This window comes from Chelonoidis abingdonii, chromosome 5 (genome assembly GCF_003597395.2).
Source record: "Chelonoidis abingdonii isolate Lonesome George chromosome 5, CheloAbing_2.0, whole genome shotgun sequence".
Classification (NCBI taxonomy): Eukaryota; Metazoa; Chordata; order Testudines; family Testudinidae; genus Chelonoidis; species Chelonoidis abingdonii.
In genome coordinates this window covers 95,740,289-95,762,941 of record NC_133773.1, presented here as the reverse complement: position 1 = coordinate 95,762,941, position 22,653 = coordinate 95,740,289, and the positions used below count along the sequence as shown (strand labels likewise).

The 22,653-nt window shown below is 43.1% G+C and overlaps 1 protein-coding gene across 1 annotated transcript in view; it reads right to left on the bottom strand.

The window, feature by feature from the left end:
- The window catches only part of CORIN (corin, serine peptidase), a 297,684-nt gene that overhangs the window by 82,276 nt on the left and 192,755 nt on the right, over positions 1–22,653 (bottom strand). The window contains exons 7-9 of the mRNA XM_075066492.1: positions 15,581–15,688; positions 7,132–7,242; positions 3,935–4,057 (exon numbers count right to left, since the gene is read on the bottom strand). Coding sequence (XP_074922593.1) covers positions 3,935–4,057; positions 7,132–7,242; positions 15,581–15,688 — 342 coding nt within the window. The remainder of the gene's footprint in view (positions 1–3,934; positions 4,058–7,131; positions 7,243–15,580; positions 15,689–22,653) is intronic.

The following is a 22,653-nucleotide window of genomic DNA, read 5'->3' as shown; positions in this document are numbered from 1 at the left end:
CATAGTTTCATTTCTTCCAAGAACCAAACCCCTTGTATCTGCAGATTATCCTTGTGGACTTCCCAACCTTTACCAGATGGGTCCATGACTATTTCTCTGAATGGTGTCAGGAAGCAATCACCAGGTCAATGTCATAAGTATGTGGAATGGAACCACAATAACTTGCTCATCTGACGTGCTGCAGGAAAGTACTCTGAGTTGAGACAGAATGTAGGAATCCCAGGTGAAGGCTGGCAAAATGTGTCGTATGTACCTGTGGACAAATGCCTAATAATTCTGGGGTATAAATGCCCAAGGATCTGAATGTTGCCTCATTTTTTTGTACACTAAATAAATCTATGCCATCAAAAGGTAAGTCCTCAATTGTCACCTGGACCACTCTTGGTATGCCAGATGCCCAGCACATTGTGATTGTCAGGGCCATAAAACGGACAGTTGTACAGGATTCATCCATTGCCATTTGTAGCACTGCTTTGGCTATCATCTACCCCTCCTTGACTGTGTCTTTTACTTTTTCCCTTTATTTCTACAGGAGCCAAGACAGAAATGGGTCACCCTTTCCCACATCAAAAAACTGTTTTCATGAACGGTGCTTGACAATTCACTATGTGGAATTGGAGGGCTGCCTAAGAATAGACTTTCTGGACAAAAGTATCCAGCTCTTTGGTGTCCTTGTCTTGATGCCCTTGGTGGATCTGGTCTTCTCCTACACTACAGAGATGACAAGCAACCCCAGTATCAAATGCGCATAAAAATGCTAGAAGCCCTTAGGCGGGACCTAGTAGTGTTTTTCCACCCGCTTCGAGGTTGGGGGGAGTAAGACCAGGTGTGCCACAGATACTTTGCTGGATCCAGAGAACCTTCAAAATACAAAGTACAGACTGAGGCAGTGTGGTCTGTCTGTCTGGGTCAGTAGAGGGAAACAAAGTTATAGGACTAGCATGAGCTACTGAAAGCTTGCCAAAGGCAGACTGGTGTGGGGGTACCAAAAGTTTAAAGTTTACAGTGAAGCCAAATATTATGTTAGTGTGGGCTGGAGGTGGCACACTGAAAATCTCCCTGCGACAATTGAAAGAGTAAATTCCTATACTTTTAATGTTAATGAGAGCATTCAGTTCAGAAATTAATCAACCCTGGGGGAAGTTTAAAAGTTTAAACAAGATAAGTATTAAACAAGATAAGTAGATAAGTATTTGAATGTGTGAAAGCTTAGCTGAACAGGCCCATGTCTACAAATCCTCCAATTCTCCCATTACCATTCTGAAATGGAGTATATGGAGACTATACTTTTATTTTAAAAGATCAGATGGTCAACTAGCATGTGGGCATGCCATGTCTTCCCCCAGGGTTGATTAATTTCTGAACTGAATGCTCTCATTAACATTAAAAGTATAGGAATTTACTCTTTCAATTGTCGCAGGGAGATTTTCAGTGTGCCACCTCCAGCCCACACTAACATAATATTTGGCTTCACTGTAAACTGATTCTGCACATGCGTGTGTGACACAAGAATCCGCACAATTTGGGAGTTTCTTAAGCACATATTTGGTAGTATTACACGGTTATAGAGAAATTTCAAATAAAAGGCTATTTTCTCACTATTTAAAAAAATTAGCATGGCGGGGCAGGGGGAGGGGAGAGTCTTCATGTTTGGGCTCTGTCTGGAATTACGTTCTTGAAGAAAATTTGAGAAAATCCCTTCATCCAGTTTGAATTTGGTAAAACACACTATTCTCATGCTTTAGAATTCCAGTCATATTTCCTCAGACAGACCTACAGCAGAAAAGATTGAACTTAGAAAGCCAAAGCTGGGCATGGTCCTAAGTGAGGACAAAAGCCATTGCAGGGATTGTTTTGGCAAAGCTATGACTCCTTGAAAACTGTTTACTGAGCATACAAGACAGATGCACACAGTTCCCCTATGCAAAGCTAGTTCAAAGAAGAGATCAAAGAATCTACAAGTTCTCTTGGCTTTGATAGCAAAGCTTGTAAGTTATGTAAAGTGACATTATAACAAAAGAATTTACAAGCTCAGATGGCAGGGACAGCAGAATATGTGAAGCACACAGTCTTAGTAGGTCTCAGCTGCACCCTTAGGAAAAGCAAAGGAATGTCCTCTGCCTTTACAACGTGCAGCTTATTTCCCTTAGTACAACAGCCAGTGCCTGGAGTATGGTGGAGCTGAGAGATGGCCCAACCTGTTCTGTATGCCCTGGGGGCAGTAGGGAAGGGGTGGTCCCTGAACTCCCAAATGTACGGACAGGAATTCTGCCTGGCTCTTCTTTGGACCGTGCAATGGGCAAAGTGGCAATCTCCACAGTATGCATCCTGACAAGAATCAGGCAGAACTTCAGTCCTAAGTGAATTTAGAGAGATGCTTTCCCAGTGGGAAAACTTGACTAGGTTGTCTAAATGAATGTCCCTGCTCTATAGCAGATTGCTAAAAGTGTTTAACTACATTTTGCTAAATATTTAGGGATAATAAACAGAAGAGGAAATTTTCTTATAATTTAAAGGCATTGCAGCTAAAGTGTTTAGATGGGAACACTTTAAGCTGTAAGCATATACTCAGAACATTTGACTGTATAATAATGGCCCCTTCTCACTCTTGATCAGCTCCTTGTATCTTTGAGACATATCTGGTCACTTTACTGACAGAAACAAAATTTTATTACTCTTAGTCCCACAGTGGCAAGAAAAACAATGAGTGAGAGAAAGAGAGCAAGAGAGACAGACATGCACCTAGATTCTATTGTGCCTCATGCATCAATGTGTCAGCTAAATCGTCTTGTACTAGCGATGAATAATTTAAGAGGCAGAAAGTAAGGTGGATGTGACAAGGCTACTTCGGAAAGGCATCTTTCAGAGGCTGCTAGAAACAGTACTACAGTTTCTAGCATATTCCACTCTCCTTTCTCAGCTCCCCTCCTTTCCTCTCTATCTTGCAACCTCCAACAGGAGAAGTAGAGGGACCTTGAAAGTACAGTATAAGGCTGGGCATGCAGAGAATGACAACAACAAAAATAGACACCAGAGAAAGGGAAATATGGAGGAGAGGAAATTGAGCCTTGATTGGGGTTGCACAGATATAACTGAGAGCAACATTTGGCTCTGGGTTTTACATCTTCATATGACAGAATGTAAAAACTATCCTGCTGTAGCTTTCACCAATGCAAGATGTAAGATCTAACAATCTTGGTAGAGGAGAATGAGTTGAAATTTCTCTGCTTTACTTCTTCAGTTATTCTTTAGACGAGATGACTTAAAATAGCAATGGGAAGGGCCAGAGAAAACTGAGTGGAGGAGGGAAAGGAACAGAAGAATTGAAAAAGGCATCAAATGATCCCAGAAGAGAGTGGACTTATGTGAAAGGATTTCCTTTTTTCCCCAAAGTGTGTCAGTTCTGTGTTCTGCCATTATTGCCAGTTGTGAGCATTTACAACATGCCTGTTTTTTTCCCTACTGAGCTTCCTACATTTAACCAGTAGTTCAACAATGAGAACACCTTCTTTCTCTAATTCTCTGTTTTCAATCAGGAGAGTCTTTCCCCAGGAGGTTCCTTGCCAACTGGCAAAACCCACTAATGATATGTAAATGCCATTGTGCCATCCTAACCTCAGGGAAACTCTTAACAGTTGGGTTCATTGAAATACAGAGAATACTAGTATTTTTTTTAAAAACTGATTAGTTATGAAACCAAATTCTAGAATGGCATTTCCATCTCTCTTTGCTTACCCTCAGGGTAGATTCTTCAGGAGCGGTTAAGAAAAAGTTCTGACTGTAACATGGAGGGGCAGGGGATGGGGGAGCACTTCTTATGTGCCAGTTGGGGGACAGACATCCTTATGTCCTTATTTCCCACAAGGAAGTTCCAGTACAGAGGGGTCATTGGGGATTGGTTGACTTACTGCAAAGAAAATGAAACACAGCATACCCTTATTTTCACTGCAATTATCTTCATCACTTCCATCTTTACAGTCATTATCCCCATCACACTGGAAAGCACTGGGAATGCACTGTCCATTTCTGCACTCCACCAGACCCTGACTGTAACATGCTGGGGAAACAAGAACACATTCCAATCATCCTACAAGGCCAGAGGTCTCTCATTTCTTTTAAACATAATTTTTGAAAAAAATATTATTGGAAGGGCTGGCAGCAACACTTAGAAAGGTAGCCGAACACTTATCATTATAAAGACCATGTTTTCAGCTGCTTATAACTTCCTCAAATTTTAACCATTTGGGCTGAAATTTTCCTCATCAGGTGTCTGGCTCAGGCTAAATTCTTCTGGAATATTTCAGCCAAATGGTTTGGCTTTTTCTAAGAATGAGGCTAAGGAAAAATAAGTTGTTTTGCCCATGTTAAAAAATTGTTCAAAAATCTTCAGTGCCTGCATTCTTGAAATTTTGCAGGGGGTGGGCTTTAGCTGTCTCTGAGCAAAAACATCCACATTTTGCCAAGTGATAAGACTTTGGGGGGAAAAAACAGTTTACACATGATCAGTAGATTTTTGCAGATACATTTTTGGAAGATTCTGTCTGCTGTGGACATGCTCCAGCCTCTTCCTCAAAAGGACTTTCCATGTAATATCAGCTGTGGGATGATGATAGCTCTGCCTGGTCCAGTCTGGGTAGCTGAACGGAGAGCCTCTCTCTCCTGTGCACTCAATGGGTATGGCTACACGGATAAAAAACCCACAGCTGGCCCAGGTCAGCTGACTTGGGCTCATGGAACTCAGGCTCTGGGCTGAAAAATTACTATGTCCCTACTCCAAAATGCTTACAATTTAAGAATGACAGTTGCAGTATTCCAATTGAAATGATAATGAACCAGAAGGAAACTACAATACATTTTGACAATCAGAAGGAAAGGTTAAGAACATAAGAACAGCCATACTGGATCAGATCAATGGTCCACCTAGCTCAGTATCCCATCTTCCAACAGTGGCCAATGCCAGGTGCTTCAGAAGGATTGAACAGAACATGTAATCATCAAATGATGCATCCCCGTCACCCATTCCCAGCTTTTGGCAGAGGCCTGGGACACTTCAGAACATGGTTTTGCATCCCTGCCAATCCCAACTAATAGTCTTTGACGGAGCTATCCTCCATGAACTTATCTAGCTCTTTTCTGAACTCGGTTATAGTCTTGGCCTTTATCACACCCTCTGGCAAAGAGTTCCACAGATTGACTGTGTATAGTATGAAGAAATACTTCCTTTTGTTTGTTTTAAACCTGCTGCCTATTAATTTCATGTGGTGACCCTTAGTTCTTGTGTTATAAGAAGTAAATAACATTTCCTTATTTACTTTCTCCACACCAGTCATAATTTCATAGACCACTATCATATGCTCCCTTAGTTGTCTCTTTTCCAAGCTGAAAAGTCCTGGTCTTATTAATCTCTCCTCCTATGGAAGCTCTTCCATACCCCTAATAATTTTTGTTGCCCTTTCCTGTATCTTTTCCAGTTCCAATATATCTTTTCTGACACGGAGTGACCAGATCTGCACACAGTATTCAACATGTTGGAATACCATATAGAGGCAATATGATATTTTCTGTCTTATTATCTATCACTTTCCTAATGATTCTCAAAATTGTTTTAGCTTTTTTGACTGCCACTACACACTAAGTGGAAGTTTTCAGATAACTATGTGCAATCATAGAATCATAGAAGATTAGGGTTGGAAGAGAGCTCAGGAGGTCATCCAGTCCAACCTCCTGCTCAAAGCAGGACCAACACCAACTAAATCATCCCAGCAAGAGTTTTGTCAAGTTGGGCCTTAAAAAACTTTAAGGATGGAGATTCCACCACCTCCCCAGGTAACCCAGTACAGTGCTTCACCACTCTCCTAGTGAAATAGTTTTTCTTAATATCCAACTTAGACATCCCCCACTGCAACTTCAGACCATTGCTTCTTGTTCTGCCATCTGCCGCCACTGAGAACAGCATAGGTCCATCCTCTTTGGAACCGTCTTTCAGGTATTTGAAGGCTGCTATCAAATCCCCCTTCACTCCTCTCTTCTGCAGACTAAATAATCCCAGTTCCCTCAGCCTCTCCTCATAAGTCATGTGCCCCAGCCCCATAATCATTTTTATTGCCCTCTGCTGGACTCTCCCCAATTTGTCCACATCCTTTCTGTAGTGGAGGGCCCACAACTGGATGCAGTACTCCAGATGTGGCCTCAGCAGTGCCGAACAGACTCCAAGATCTCTTTCTTTAGGGGTAACAGCTAATTTAGACCCCAGCATTTTATATGTATGGTTGGGATTATGTTTTCCAGTGTGCAGTATTTTGGATTTATCAACATTGAATTTAATTTCCCATTTTGTTGCCCAGTCACCCAGTTTTGTGAGCTCCCTTTGTAACTCTTCACAGTCTGCTTTGGACTTGACTATCTTGAGTAGTTTTGTAATTGCAAATTTATAACTGCAAATTTTGCCACCTCACTGTTTACCCCCTTTTCCAGATCATTTATGAATATGTTGAACAGTACTGGTCCCTGTACATCTCCCGGGGGACACCACTATTTACCTCTCTCCATTGTGAAAACTGACCATTCATTCCTACTCTTTGTTTCCTATCTTTTAACCAGTTGCTGATCCAAGAGAGGCCCTTCCCTCTTATCCCATGACAGCTTTCTTTGCTTAAGAGCCTCTGATAAGGAACCTTGTCAAAGGTTTTCTGAAAATCTAAGTACACTACATACACTGGCTCACCATAGTCCACAAACCCCCACTCAAAGAATTCTAGTAGACTGGTGAGGCATGATTTCCCTTGACAAAAATAATGTTGACTCTTCCCCAACAAATTGTGTTCATCTATGTGTCTGATAATTCTATTCTTTACTATAGTTTCAACCAATTTGCCTGGTACTGAAGTTAGGCTTACTGTCCTGTAATTGCCAGGATCACCCTTGGAGCCCATTTTTAAAAATTGGCATCACATTAGCTAACCTCTAGTTTAACTATGTTTGCCACAGTATGTTACCCGCAAGGACATTTACCACTTACTAAGCTATATGAAATCAAATTACCTTAAATTCTTGTCTTTCTAGCAATATTCCATCCTTAACATTTTGTTAAAACAATACTGATATGGAGACTAAAGAAATTAGGTAACTTACAGCAATTGACTTCATCTGACTTGTCTATACAATCATGGTCACCATCACATACCCAGTCTACCGTTATACATCTTCCATCTCCACATCGATGTTGCTTCAATGGATTGCAGTCTGATGAAAAATTAGGAGAGGGGGAAAAAAAAGAAAAGAAAGAGAAAAAAATTAACAATTGTGTAATTCCTATTTCTCTGCTTAACAATTCCATGCTCTGAAAAAGTCATTATCATTATAAATTTGGCAATTTAGTGTCAGATTAACTACAGTATACAAAGTTACCAAACCTGTAGTATTACTTAAACTATTTTATACTTATAGTAAATGCCTTGAACAAGGCAAAAACTGATGTAAAGTGAGGTCAGAATGCTGAGAGAGATGGCGCTTGCACCAGCTCTCTAGTCACTATTAGCACTAATTAGGTTCCTAGAGAAGGCCTAATTGGTCAGAGATGGGCCTGATTACTAGGCAGAGGTTAGGAAGTTGTAACCTGAAGAATTATTGCACTTATAAGATTATGTATTGCAGAGCAACATGTACTTGTTACAGATAACTGGTTCTTTTCCTAGGCAGGTAATTAGAGTTAATTGAGAAGATGGTTGTTTGATGAAACACACAGAAACTTTACTTAATACAGACAAGTATAATTGACATAGTAAGAAAGGATCAATATACATAAATATAAGGATAAGATAAGTGCAGTAAAGTGGTTTCCTGTATTGTTCATACTTACAATCTTGCATGGTGCATACTCACAATTTATGGAGACCATTGAAAACCAAGACAGAAGGGAAAGTAAGAGGAGTCCATCAGAAGGGAGGTCCTGATTCAGTTTATACCATCTCAGAGATGCAACAAACCCAAAGAAATGGGAACTGAGTGTAATATTTTATACCATTCCTTATGGTAACAGTGTGGATATATACCATATTTGATCCTTTACCCTAATTATTATAAGGTCAAGAGCTGCCCCATCCACATGTGGCCTTTGGGGTGTCTGTAATTAAGCATCAAATATTAATATTCATGATTTATATACTTATTTTCTTAATAATTCCTATCTGTAAATGAGGTCTAACTTCTTATATACTCCATAGCAACCTCATTGCCAAAGCCCCCTGTGATGAGATTCGTGGGATGAAACCTGGACTCTGGGACCACTGAGCCCTCCAAACCTACCAGCCTGAGCTGTTTCTCACATGATCATGTTAATGTCAAGCTACAAGTCTCTGACAGGCACAGCATTTACACAGCCAGCCACAGGCAGGGACACACCCAACTGACTTATGATCTCTCAGCTACTCAGGAACCATCACTAGGGAGGTTTTAGCCAATTCCCCTGCAATTCCAGAATGGTGCTGTCTTGCACTGGTCAGAGTCTGGCCAATATAAAATCATTACTTAATTCACTACTGCTTCATAGGAAAGTAGACATGCACCAGCCTTTGTAACCCAAGCTGAGATTCCCCTAGCTCTTCAACCAAAAACACACTGTTTTAGATAAAATATAAAACAGATGTATTAATTATAGAAAGATAGATTTTAAGTGATTATAAGTACCGGTAATAGGCATAGAGATCAAAGTTGGTTACCTAAGAACTAAAAATAGAAATAGTCTAAATTCTAACTTTAACAGACTAAGCAAGATTTGAATCAAACAGTTTCTCACTCCATAGGCAGCTTACAGTTCCTCAAAACACAGACAGGACTCCGATTCAGCCTGGGACCAGTATCCCTAGTTCCAGGTCTTTGTCTTCCAGATGATCTTCTGGATGTTGAGGTGGGGGAGAGACCAAGTGATGATATCACTCTCTCTCTTTTTATACTTTCTTCCAGCTGCTAGAAAGATCCTTGCTGTGACATGGGGGTCAGGCAGTCCCCATTGGTCAAGCAGCCTGCATTTCATACATGCCTACTCTAAGGAGCCTCTGGGATAGTCAATTCTTTTTGGTGGGCCATCTACTCCTGTCTTGCCCTCCTTTGTTGCAACTGAAAGGCTGGCTGTGGGTGTCTCCGAACCTTACAACATATTTCAGTAGCACATGTAGCAATACTTCATAACTTTACATACGATAGTACATATAAACCAACAGGAATTTTATTAATGTTCAATAAATCAAGAGTTTTAAAATGATACCTTGCTAGATATACGTTGTACAAAACATATCAACATATGGCCGTGGTGAATATGGGGGTTGCAGGGTGCTACGTTGAGTTGCAGAGTGTCACACACACCCTTCCTGCAGATCTCTGTGGTGTACTGTACCCATTTGCAGTTACTTGTTTGTCTCCCAGAATGAAAGTGAAAAGTTTCTGACTTGGGGTTATTTCCTTAGATTTTTCACATTTCAGCTACACTTCAGCCATTAGTAAAATTCCTTGTGATGGGGCGTGACTCACCACTCTGGTGCCTCCTGTCAGCTGTCTTGGGAATTAGCTCTTTTTGCCAGTGCACCCTCTTCTGGTGTTGCCCTGCTGCTGTCACTTCTGCTCTGTGAAGCATGTCACGCCCAGGACCATGGCATGCTCTTCAATGACACAGCCAACTGGCTGTGCTGCACTCTGTGCTCCCCACTTCCAGGGGTATATCACCGTCCATTAGTCCAGCCACTTCTTCAGTGGTGAGTGGGGTTGTGGGGGACCCGGGCCCACCCACTACTCTGGGTCAAGACCCAGGGATGCTGTAGATGGCCACTGCTTGTGCCGCCCCCTCTGACTCTTCCGTAGGTTTCCCTGGGCCACTTCCCTGTGGCCCCAGCACCCTCTTTTCCCTTGCCTCAGAGCCACAGCCTGCAGCACACCAGGAGCTGCCTTTAGCTCCCTGGGTCTCTGCCTGCAGCACTGCTCTGTCCAGGGTGCTTGCTGCCTTCAGCCTGCAAGGCAGCCAGTTCACCTCACTCCTCAAACTCCAGGGAGGACTGAAGCTGCTCTGTTCTGCAGCCCTTCTTATATGGGCCAACCCGGCCCTGATTGGCTGCTCATTGCAGTCCCTCTGATTGGCTGCATCCTGCGCAGCCTCCCCAGGGCTCTATTAACCCCTTAGATCTCAGTGTGGGGCAGGCATCCCATCACATTCCTGCACAAAGCTTTCACCTAGTATAACAGACCCTTAACTCTAGCAACCTTAATAATCCATATACTTATGTTCACCTATTTGCCCCCCATGCAAGCTCGAAGCTAATAAGCAATACAACCCTGTCACTCCTAAAATGTAATTTTACCTCTAACACGCATAAAATCACCCATAAGATGTGAGAGGGGACCACAGGTCATAAGATCAAGTCAGGGGTTAATGAGCTAATTAACCCATTAGCAGGCAAGTGTTTAAAAAGGAGCACAGGAAAAAAGTGCTTGACGAGCAAGGGGGAAGAGAGGAGGCTAGGAGAGCCTGATAAGGCAGCTCTTGGAGTAGAGACATCTCAGCCACTCACCCATGGAAGAAAGGGCCAGAAAGCTGGAAAACAGTGCAAGGATGTGGTTGCACTGATATGCACTGATGGAGGGACTGAGACACTGTAAATAAAGTACATGCTGGTGTTCAGAAGCAGGAAGGTCTCAGAGTGGTCTGTGTTGGTGGAAGAGGTAGGGGTACAGCAGCTGTGACCTGTCACAATGTTAACCTAAGGCAACTGCCATGTTTCCAGTAGTGACTATCGTACTATAGACCAATATATTTTTTCCTATTAAAGTAATTTAGGTTTATATTAACAAATGGGAAATATCTTGGACAGAGAATCTAAGCAGCTAGCACATGTAATTTTGTGCTCTAGCCATATATTTTAGCATATTATTTCATAGACAGTTCTGAATATGAAATTTAAGGTTAAGTACGTCCATTTAATTTGCAATTCCTACATAGAGATGTCAGTATGATAAAGTATTTGTTCCCAAACTGAAATTCACAGAGCACTCTCAAATTGTCTGAAGAACTGCATCTCTCCTAGCATATCAACACCTGTTGAGAAATGACGTGTCCAAGGGCCATGTGATATGGGTAGAGTGAGCAGCTGTGCTGAGGTCCCACAGAAGTACTAAAACCCACTGGTTTGGTAATTTGTTTTGTTTTTGACATTTCACTCAATTTCTAATAGATCATATGACTGGAAGAAATAAAATATTTCCGAGGTAAGAGATGAAACTGAAGACTCAAATAGTACATAAGGAATAGACTATAGTCTGGCTCCTCAGTGAAGTAACGCTCAGAGGACTGAAGAGACACCACCTTGGATGCCTCCTATTTTAAAAGGATCTTGGAGAAACTCCAACAAATGAAAGAATTGCTGGAATCACTAGTGATCTCCAACAAGGATTTCGAAGACTCTGTGGCCAATATTGCAGAGAAAACAGGTCATGCTGAAGAAAGAATTTTGATGGCCAAAGATGCTGCACCACCAAAAAGAGGCCAAGGTAAAAGATTTTCAAAGAGATCTATCTGTCCCTATTGAAAGATAAGATAAAGGATTATGAACAGAAACATAGAAGTAACAACGTAAAAATTTTAGGTTGCCATAAGGCACAGCAGGAGGCAGTGATCCTCTGTTTGTGGAAATGCTACTTCTTCCTATTACACACCCAGCTGAAGACATCAGTTGAGAGTTGGAATGAACACACCAAACACTGGTTCCCAGATGGAAATAACCAAGATTCCCAGATAAACAAAGCATTCTTCAGAAGGCTAAAGCTCTTGCGGTCTTATCTAGTATAGACACAGCTATTTATTTTGCCAGCCTTCTTGGCTAAGGTAGAGGGAAAAATCTCTTTCTTCACTCCCACCATAAAATTGTTTAGAAGTAAAAATAGATCTGCATTGCATTATGGGACACATAATAATCTCATAGACTCATAGGTCAGAAGGGACCAATATGATCTAGTCTGACCTCCTGCACAAGGCAGGCCACAAAACCCTACCCATACACATTTATAACAACCCCTAACCCATGACTGAGTTATTGAAATCCTCAAATTATGATCTGAAGACCTTCAAGCTGCAGAGAATCCACCAGCAAGCGAACCCATGCCCCACGCTGCAGAGGAAGGCGAAAACCTCCAGGGCCTCTGCCAATCCGCCCTGGAGGAAAATTCTTTCCCGACCCCAAATATGGCGATCAGCTAAACCCTGAGCATGTGGCAAGACTCACAGCTAGCACCAAGAAAGAATTCTCTGCAGTAACTCAGTCCCATCCCATCCAACATCCCCTCACAGACATTGAGCAAACTTATCGGCCGATAATCCCAAGATCAATTGCCCAGATTAAACTATCCATCATAACATCCCCTCCATAATACTTATCAAGCTTAGTCTTAAAGCCAGATAATCTTTTGCCCCCACTACTTTCCCTCGGAAGGCTGTTCCAGAACTTCACTCCCTCTAATGGTTAGAAACCTTCGTCTAATTTCAAGTCTAAACTTCCTAATATCATTTGTACCATTCGTCCTTTGCTACATTAGTACTAAACTTAAAAATTCCTCTCCCTCCCTAACGTTATCCCCTGATATATTATATAGAGCAGCATATCCCCCGGAGCCTTCTTTTGGCCAAGCTAAACAAGCCAAGCTCTTTGAGTCTCCTTTCATAAGGCAGATTTTCCATTCCTTGGATCATCCTAGCCAGAGTTTCCACCTGCATCTCCAGTCCTCTTATCTTTTCTTCCAGCAGCTCTATCAGGCGGCACTTCATGCAGACAAAACTCCTTTCAGGTGCCCCCTCCATGACCATGTACATGCCACAGCTACCGCATCCGGTCATCCTCAGTGCGTCTCTACCTGCTGCCTCTGTCTCAATTATGCCCTTCCAACTCTGTGCCTGGCAGTCCAAGCCTAACACCGCACCACTGGCCACCAACAAGGCCTGGGCTGCTGGCAGACCCCTGCCCCTTCCCTCTTCTGGCTTGTTGGTTTCTCTGCTTTAGTCTCCTCTGGAACCTCCCCCTGGTAACTCCCACTGAAACTCCCCTGTTAGCAGCTCTGGTTGCTGGCTCCTGTGCCGCTGCAGCTGTCTTTGGAAGAGGCCAAGAATTTTCCACAAGAAAGCTCCAAGAAAAGACAGAAGTCTTAGCCTTATTTTGCCCTTTCATTATTCTGTTTCCTCAAGTAATGAATCTTCCTTTGTCGAACCCTTAGGAAAGGCTGAATATACAGAATACACTTGGTATAAAAGTTCTTGAGAGTATGTTAAAAATGAAGAAAAGAGAATGGGACACAACAAATCTGAGAATAATCACGGTCAAATATTGTTTTTATGTCAGTTTTCTGTTATTATGCTATTAAGTTAGGAAGTTTAACTTGTTTCCATTTTTCTCAACAATTATTACCAACCATGATACACAATTGAGCACCTTAATGGGGTCAGGATTTCATGGTAAGGGCCTGATTCTACCAATTTAGCTCACAAGGAGTAATACCTTACAGCACAAGTAGTCCCTTTGATAGATTCCAATGGAAGTACTTGAGGAATAAGGAAAAATCCACACCCCTGAGAGATGTAGCTATGCCAACCTAACCCACAGTGTAGACAGTGCTAGGTTGAAGGAAGAATTCTTCCATCAACTTAGCTACTGCCTCTAATGGATGTGGATTACCTATGCCAATAAGAGAATCCCTTTCATCAGCATAGGAAGAATCTACTCAGAAGTGCAACAACAGTGCAGCTGTAGTGGTTTAAGTGCAGACATACTCTAAGGTCTGGTCTATACTTAAAAATTTTTGGAATAATCTTTTGGTTAGGGGTGTGATTTTTTCTCCCAAAATAGTTATATCAGTAGAAAGGTGACTTATACCTGAATAGTTATTTCCTTTCCCCTACATGAATAGCTATACCCTTGTAAAGCAACTGCATCTGGACTAGGAAGGTTAACTATACTTGTATCATTGAAGCAGTACAGCTTTTTAGAGTAGACAAGTCCTTAAGTTCATGAATAACTTTGCTCACATAAGAAATCCTACTAAAGTCTCCAAAATAGTAAATTCATAAGTCATATGAAGATTACTTATATGAAGAAAGCTATGCACAAGATTAAGTGCTTGCAGGATTTGGGCCTATTCATTGTGAGTAAAAGTGATCAGATTCAATGACAAAAATTTACAAGAAAAAAATCAGTGGGACAGTTGTGGAGAGTTTTTGTTATCGCAGGTTACTAATGCCTGTTGTCCATCAAAGCAGCTAGCACTGCCTACTATTCAAAACTGATCTAACAGACTTGTGGTGGGCAAGATTGGAAGTATCCAGGGCAGTGAGGAGGAGATTACAATAACCAAGGGACAAGACAATAAACACTTGAACAAGCTGTTGGTAGTCTATACAGAGAAAAAAGATTGAATCTTAGGGGCATTTTATAGGATAAAATAATATCAGGAAGACAAGATGTGATCAAAGCTGGATGGATTTTTTTTTTCAATGAAAAGGTTTTTAATAAAAAAAGAGCTTTTGTCAAAATCTTTTTTCAATCAAATTTCATTTTGATTAATTTTTTCATTTAAATATATTGAATACATTTCTTTAGAAAAAACATTTATTTGGTATTTTTAAAATTTTTGTTTTGAAATTGTTAAAAAATGGACACCTTTTCTCCTCCAACTTTTCTGGGAGGTGAGAAGAAAATGAAAATAAAAGCTAAAAAGGAACAGGTTTTTTTATTTTAACAAAAATATTATTTTTCATGTTTAATGGTAGCTCTTTCAGAGAGAAAGTAGCACTTTCATTTTGTTTAACTTCTCTCTGGCAAAAATTGGAAAAATAAGATTTTTCCACACTAACTCTTTAAATTTTGCCTCAGGAAACCATTATTTCCTGGTGGCAAAATTTCAAATGAGGACTTTTCCCCCATGAAAATTTCTATGGGAAAAATTCCCATTTTCAAGCCAGCCATAGATGTAATGTGGATTGTGAGACCAAGAGGATCTGCCAAACAAGACTCTGAATAAGTGATCAGAGAGATAGGAAGATAATTATTAGTGGCAAGAGCCTTGAAATTCAGTGGAGATCAGGATTTAAAGAGCAGGAAATGGGTGATGGTCAAGGAGGACAAGTCTGTCCTGCTACTTATTCAGGAAGAGTTTAGTCATAATGTTCTGCTGGCACCAATGATATGCAGCATTTTTAGGTTCTATTTTGACTCATATGAACTGCTGAATTAGCTGGAAAACTGACAACACAACTTGAATAAGTTTACAATAAATAACAAAGTCAACATTTCTTCAATAAAATATGCACCTGATTTGTATAAAACATAAAAATTGTGTAAAAATACCATTTCCTGAAAAAACATTGAATGATAGGATTCTCCAAATCTTTTAAATTAGTTATGAAGAGCCACAAACTTTAAACTGCGTTCACTTCCTTGCTAAATAAAGTGGAACACATGGGTATATTACTGTTTCTGGTAAGGGAAAAGATTCTGTCAGTTTAGACAATGCTATTATACTAAAGCCTTGATAAAAATGTAACACTCCCAATTACCACAGTTTTGTTCATCACTCAGGTCTCCACAATCATCATATCCATCACAAACAAAGGTGTAATTGAGGCATTTTCCAGTAGTACAGCGGAACACATCATCACTGCAATCTGCAAAATAAATATTTGTAAAGCACATCAACAAAACACTACATTGTGTTCTATGTTTACAGCACCACAGCAGTGATAGAGCAAGTTAAACTACATTAATAGCTACACACAATAGCTATATTACGGTAGTAAACACACATATAAGCCAACAACTATATTGCATAAGCACATCATTTCATTAGAATCCAATATGGATATTGAATATAAGAAGAAGGATCAAAGACACTTTGGGGACCTTTTCGGCTGCAGACAGGAAGGAAGTGTTGGGACTTGCTTTCCCCCACCCACAAACCTGTCTGAGGCCAGGGCTCAGCACAACCCAGCACTCCAGTGCCAGGGCAGGATGCAGACGAGAAAGCACATGGAAATATAGTATGCAGCCCCAGCACTTCCCTGGTTACAGCCCCAGAGACCTGCCTGTGGCAGGGACTTTCTTCCTAAAAAAAAAGTGGTAAGCGGCATGCCTGCTGCCAATATCTGAACCCAATTAATATTAAAGTCAATGGAACAGGATTGGTTCCCAGCAAAATGTTGCCATTAAATAAAAGGTGTTAGTATACGAATTGCTATTAAGTAACAGCTACTGTTATTTACCACTCAGAAAGTATGTCTCTTTGCTTCAAAATGGCAATAAGGTTAATTCCCAGTTCTTCCTACTATTCTCAGGAAATGCGTTGGCCAAATCCTCTGAAACAGTGAAGTCCCTTTGCACCACACTGCACACACAACCTGGTCATTGATAAACATATATGTGGCCCAAGAAAGATTTCCAGCATAGGGAGATTCTCTGGTGATGAAAAGCCTGCATAAAGATTGCTACCCTACCTTCTCTGCCAGTGACTGCAGGAAAGTGTGTCTGGCTGGAAAACTCACGGGTTGTTCCAAAACCTGGCTATGGTTTCCGCCCCTTGTGGATTTGGTAGCAGAAGTAAATTAGCAGAAGCCTCAGGCTGCCCTAATATATGCCCAGGGACCAGCCCTGCATACCGTGACCCTAGAATCAGGCCTGATTTGTTCTGCACTTTCCTTGGCTGAAGACCAGGGTCTGGGTCTGTTATATCTTTTTTAAGCTACAACACACCTCTCCTGAAAATTGGAGATAAGCGTAAGCACTGGAAATCTGCAAATGGAAAGATTGTGTTTGTTCGATGGGCTGGATCAAGAACTCACAAATCTTGCACATCACATCTGTCATTGTACTAACAATGTTATCAAGACATATATGAGCAAATTTTAACATTTTCCAAGGGATGACACAGTGCTTTGTGTGACAAGGCACCTCCTTTCTCTTGCCAGACTTAGCGCTTCCCCCTCTGGCGATGGTGGACCTGACAATGAACCCCTCTCAGGGCAGGGTTTGCCTTCCCTCTTCTATGCTTCCTTAGTCCTGTTTTCAGGGTAGGCCTGAGGATTGGCCTATGAGGTGATCTTCCACCAAACAAAAAGGAAACAGTCTCATAAACAAAAAAACTACCCGGGGGGTAACTTGCTGCCTCTTCACCGGTGCAGGGTGTCATCCTGTTGGTTGCCCTGGGGTGTCAGTCTTCCCTTAGCAGGCATCAGGTTTCCCCTAGGGGAAGGAACACAGCTTCTCACCCTGGAGCAGCTTATTTCCCTGCTGCTACTAGCCTGGTAGTAGCTTGTCTCTCTGTCTGTCTGTCTGCCTCTCTCTGTCTCTCGTCCCCTCTTCTCTACCCAGAGGAGAGTTTTTTAAAAGTCTCAGGCAGCCCTTAATTGGAATCACTTGTCCCTAATTGACCTCAGGTAACCCCTTCTCAGCTTGTAGGGAAGAGGGCCTTTAACATTCTGGGGCTAACATATCGGCCTACCAAGACCCGCTTGCAGCCATCCAGCCTGACTTTGTCACACAGACATACATCCCTGCTCAACACCGTGAGTTTGGGCTGCTTGGGTCAAAAAACAGTGCACTCTTGACAGGCCATCAGAGTTGCCATGCCTGGTCCCTGACCTGAGTTGCACTCTGAAGTGGAAAAGTTGTAACGACAGGAACTATCTCATTACCCTTGCATTTCTTTCTTTCTTCCCATGCATCCATTTCAGGGGGGGTATGGTTAGTGACGAGGATAAACCTCCGTCCAAGTAGGTTGTATTGGAGGATTTCCACAGCCCACCTTACCAACATGGCATTCCTTCTCTACCACGGCATACGTTTGCTCTCTGGGCAGGAATTTCCTGCTAAGGAATAAGATTAGGTGTTCTTTCTCTCTTACCACTTGAGAAAGCACAGCTCCCAACCTGACCTTGGAGTCATCCATTTGCAGAAAGAACTCCTTTTTAAAGTCCGGGGATACTAGCACTGGTTAGTGCAGAGGGTGGTCCTCAGATCTGTAAAAGCTTCCTCAATTGCACTAGTCTATTTCACTATGTCTGGGCCACAGGCTTTTATTAAATCCATCAACTAGTATGCTCTGGTAGCAAAGTGAGGAATGAATCGCCTGTACTACCCAGCTACTCCCAGGAATGCTTTGACCTGTTTCTTCCAGATCGGTAGGGGGGCAACTTTGTATCGCCTCTAACTTGCTCAGCTGGGGCTTCACTATGCCCCTCCCCACTACATACCTAAGGTATTTGGCTTCTGCTAGCCCTATTCCACATTTGAAGGGATTCACAGTGAGACTTGTCTTCCTCAAATTATCCAATACTGCTTCAAACTTTTCTAGGTGTGTCTCCCAGTCTGGGCTAGGTATGATGACATCATCAAGGTAAGTGGCCACATACTTGCCATGTGGATCCAACAGCCTATCCATGAGCCACTGGAAGATTGTGGGAGCCCCATGTAATCCAAAAGGGAGGACTGTGTACTGATACAATCCCTCTGGTGTAGAAAAGGCAGTTTTCTCTTTGGCTTCCTTGGCCCAAGGGATTAGCCAATAGCCTTTGGTCAGGTCAAGGGTGGACAAAAAATTAGCTTTTCCCAACCGGTCTATTAGCTCGTCTATCCAAAGTATGGGGTAAGCATCACACTGGGACATCTCGTTTAATTTTCAGAAGTCCCTGCAGAATCTCATGCTGCCATCTGGCTTAGGTACCAGGACAACTGGACTGGACCAGACCATTGACTATAAGACTCCTCAATGACTCCCAGCTCCAGCATTCTCTCAACTTCAGTTCTGATCTCCTCCCCTTTTGCCTCTGGGATCCAGTATGTCTTAACATTCACCTTTATTTCAGGATCCATGACGATGTGGTCATGAACCTCTGTGGTCCCGCCTAGCTTCTCTGAGAACATGTCATACTTCCATTTAATCATATTGATGACTTCTGCTCATTGTTCAGGGGTCAATTTAGGGGATATCCCTAACTGTCCATGATGTTTGCTTTCTTGGGGTGATGTCTCTAGGATGATCAAATAAGCTTCCATGTCTTGCCAGGGTTTCAATAGGTCGACATGGTAGATCTGTTCTAGCTTCCGGTGATCAGGATGTTGAACCTGATAGTTGACCTCCCAAATGGCTTCTGTTACTTCATATGGCCCCTGCCATCAGCCCAGAGCTTGCTCTTTGCTGTGGGCTCCAGCACCATTACTCAATCTCCCACCTGGAATTTCTGGGCTGTCGCTCGGCAATTGTAATACATCTGCTGGGCCTCTTGTGCCTTCTCCATGTGTTCCCACACTATGGGGAACCTTTGGCTATCCTGTCCTTCATCGGCATCACATGCTCAATGATGCTTCTTCCCTTGTTAGGTTGTTCTTCCCAGCCCTCCTTAGTGATGTCCAGTATGCTGCAGAGGTGGCGACCATTTAACAGCTTGAAGTGGGAAAACCCAGCTGAAGTCAGGGGAACCTTCCTTATAGCAAATGTCAGGTAAGGTATCAAGATATCCCAATTTTTCCCATCCTGGCTCACCACTTTCTGTATCCTGTTCTTCAGTGTCCTATTAAAGCATTCAATGAAGCCATCAGTCTGTGGATGGTAGACTGACATTCTTAGGGCCCGTATGTGGAGCACTGCACACAAGTCCTTCATCGACTTTGACACAAAGGGGGTTCCCTGATCTCACCCTAGAGAAAATTTTGATTAATTCCTTAGCTATCGTCTTGGACATTGTGTTTTATAGGGGTATGGCTTCTGGATATCGGGTGGCATAGTCCAGAACAACGAGCACACTCTGATGGCTCCAGGCTGACTTCTCCAGTGGGCCTATCAAATCCATGGCTATCCTCTTGAATGGGACTTTGATAATTGGCAGAGGTACTAAAGGGACCCTCAAGTGCGGTGGGGGGATATGCAGCTGGAATTCTGGGCAGGAGGCGCAATATCATTGCACCTCCATATAAACTCCTGGCCAAAAGACTCTCTGTAGGATTCAATCATGGGTCTTATCTACCCTCAGATGTCCTCCGAATAAATGACTATGAGCTAGGTCCAACACTGTCCTGTGGTCCCTTCAGGGTACCAAGAGATGCTCCACCTCTTGCTCTTGCAGTCACACTACTCTATATAATAGGTCCCTTTTTATCATGAAATATGGCCCTGGGACTTGGGTTTTTCCCTCCACTGGGACTCCATTCACTTCAACTCTCTCTTTTCTAATATTATTTTAAAGGAGATCATTGGCATGATCCTGTCCTAAATTCTCAAATGAGGGCCCAATATGCTCAAATTCAAGGGGGCCTACGTCTGTTTCTCTCTCAGGGTTGGTCTCAGTGGAATTGGGTCCCGCTTCTAACCTGTCGACTCTCTGCGTTACCCCCTGCCAGCTGGACACGATTTCTTCCCTATGAGTGCAGCCTTTTGGTTCTGGGCCAAGATCCTGGTTCCCAACCTCTTGTCTGCCCTCCTTTCTTGCCTAGTCTTCCAAGGCTTCCCAGTTGTAGAGAACAAGTCCTGGGCTAATTCACAGAAGATCAGGAGAGGGCTAGTTACTGGGGCCATTGTATTAAACCCGGAGTCACTACTCTTCTCTGACTCCTCTATGGGGAGTAGGCCTCCAAACCCTAAGAAGTCTCATCCAATAAGGACTGGATATGGGAATTTCAGGACTACTCCCACCATCACCCTTGTGGTATTCTCCTGGACCTCAATTTTTACAAGGATGGTTGGATAATAATTAACAGAACTGTGTACACAGGTTATTCCGGTGCGCTTGGCCCAAGACAACTGGTCTTGCCCCACAAATTTCCTTGAGACCAGCATGACAGCACTTCCAGACTCCACTAATTCAATGGTCTGTATGCCATTCATCCTAACTGGCTGCATATATCTATGGGGGGCCATCGCGACTCCCACGAGGTTTATCAAGCCACAAAGATCTTCATGATACCCCAGATTGCACTGCATGGGGTCCTCCACATTAGGGCACTGGGACGCTACATACCCCATTTCCCCACAAGCATAACACCTATATCCTACTTGAGATATCCCTCTATTCTTTGGGCTAATGGGCCTTACCTCATGATCCTTTCTCCCCAGGTCCCCAAGTCCCTTTGCGACCTCAGGCCACTCTTCAACCTCCCCCCACCATATAGTTCTGGCCAGTGCTTCAGAAGCACAGGCCCTTAGGGCGGGGACTGGCATCTTGATCCAGTGCATCTCTTCCCTGGTAGTCCAGGAAAGCTCTTTGGCCATTAAGTGTCTCTCTACAAGAGCAAATAATGCATCATAGGAGGAGGGGTCATTTTGGCTGACCCATTCTCATAGATTTGGCAGTAGTCTTCTCTTGAACCTCTCCAAGACTACGACTTCCATAATTTTCTCCAGGTTGTGGATCTTGGGGCACAGCCAGTTCCTCATCAGAGGGATCAGTTCGAACAGGTGGGACATCTGTGCTTTGCCATCCTGATACCTTCACTCATGGAACCTCTGAGCCCTTAGAGCTGTCATCACCCTGGACCTCGCCAGAATCTCAGCCTTCAGCTGGGGGTAAATGTAGCCGCTTCCACTGCCATGTCATAGTAGGCCTTCCTGGGCCTCCCCACACAGGAAAGAGGCGAGGATGCTGGCCCACTGGTCTTGGGGCCAGACCTCACGCTGGGCCATTCTCTCGAAGGCAAGAAGATATGCCTCCTCATCATCTTCCAATTCATCTTCTATAGGTAACCACTTGCCCTTAGGGACCGTGTCCCATCATGGCCATACGTCAGAACGGTCAGGACCTTCAGCTGGTTCATGACCTCCTTCAGGGTGGCTTGATCCTGGGCTGCTGGCACATCAGCAGTTAATTCATTTCCTGCTGTAGCTGTTCTGACTCCTACTGGGCAGCCATCTAGACCCTGGTAGTCTTTTGTCACCATGTCATTCATTTTGGGGGTGGAAGTGATTTACCTTGCCCTGGGACGGTTCGCCATGAAGTCTATCCCACTGCTAACACCATGCGTGGCAAGGCACCTCTTTTCTCCCACCAGACTTAGCGCTTCCCCCTCTGGCAATGGTCGGCCTGAGGTAAGCAGCCCCTCTCAGGGCAGGGTTTGCCTTCCTCCTCCTGTGCTCCCTTAGTCCTAATTTCAGGACTGAGGGTCGGCCTTTAGGGTGATCCTCCACCAAACAAAAAGGAAACAGTCTCATAAACAAACAAAAAACCCGGGAGTTGGGGTACTTTTCACTGCCACCTCACTGGTGCAGGGTGTCGTCCTGTTGATTGCCCTGGGGTGTTAGTCCTCCAACTAGCAGGTACTCAGGTTTGGCTGTTTCCCCTATAGGAAGGAGCACAGCCTTTCACCCTGAAGCGGCTTATTTCTGTGCTGCCATTAGTCTGGCAACAGCTTTTTTCTCTCTCTCTCTCTTCCCCTCTTCTCTGCCCAGAGAAGGGTTTTTTAAAGGCCTCAGACAGCCCTTAATTGGAATCAGGTGTCCCTAATTGACCTGAGGTAACCCCTTCTCAGTCTGTAGGAAAAAGACTTTTAGCATTCTGGGGCTAACATATCAGCCTTCCAAGACCCTCTTGCAGCTGTCCAGCCTGACTTTGCGTTATAGACCCAAAGTAGAGGGAGCTAGGGCTACATT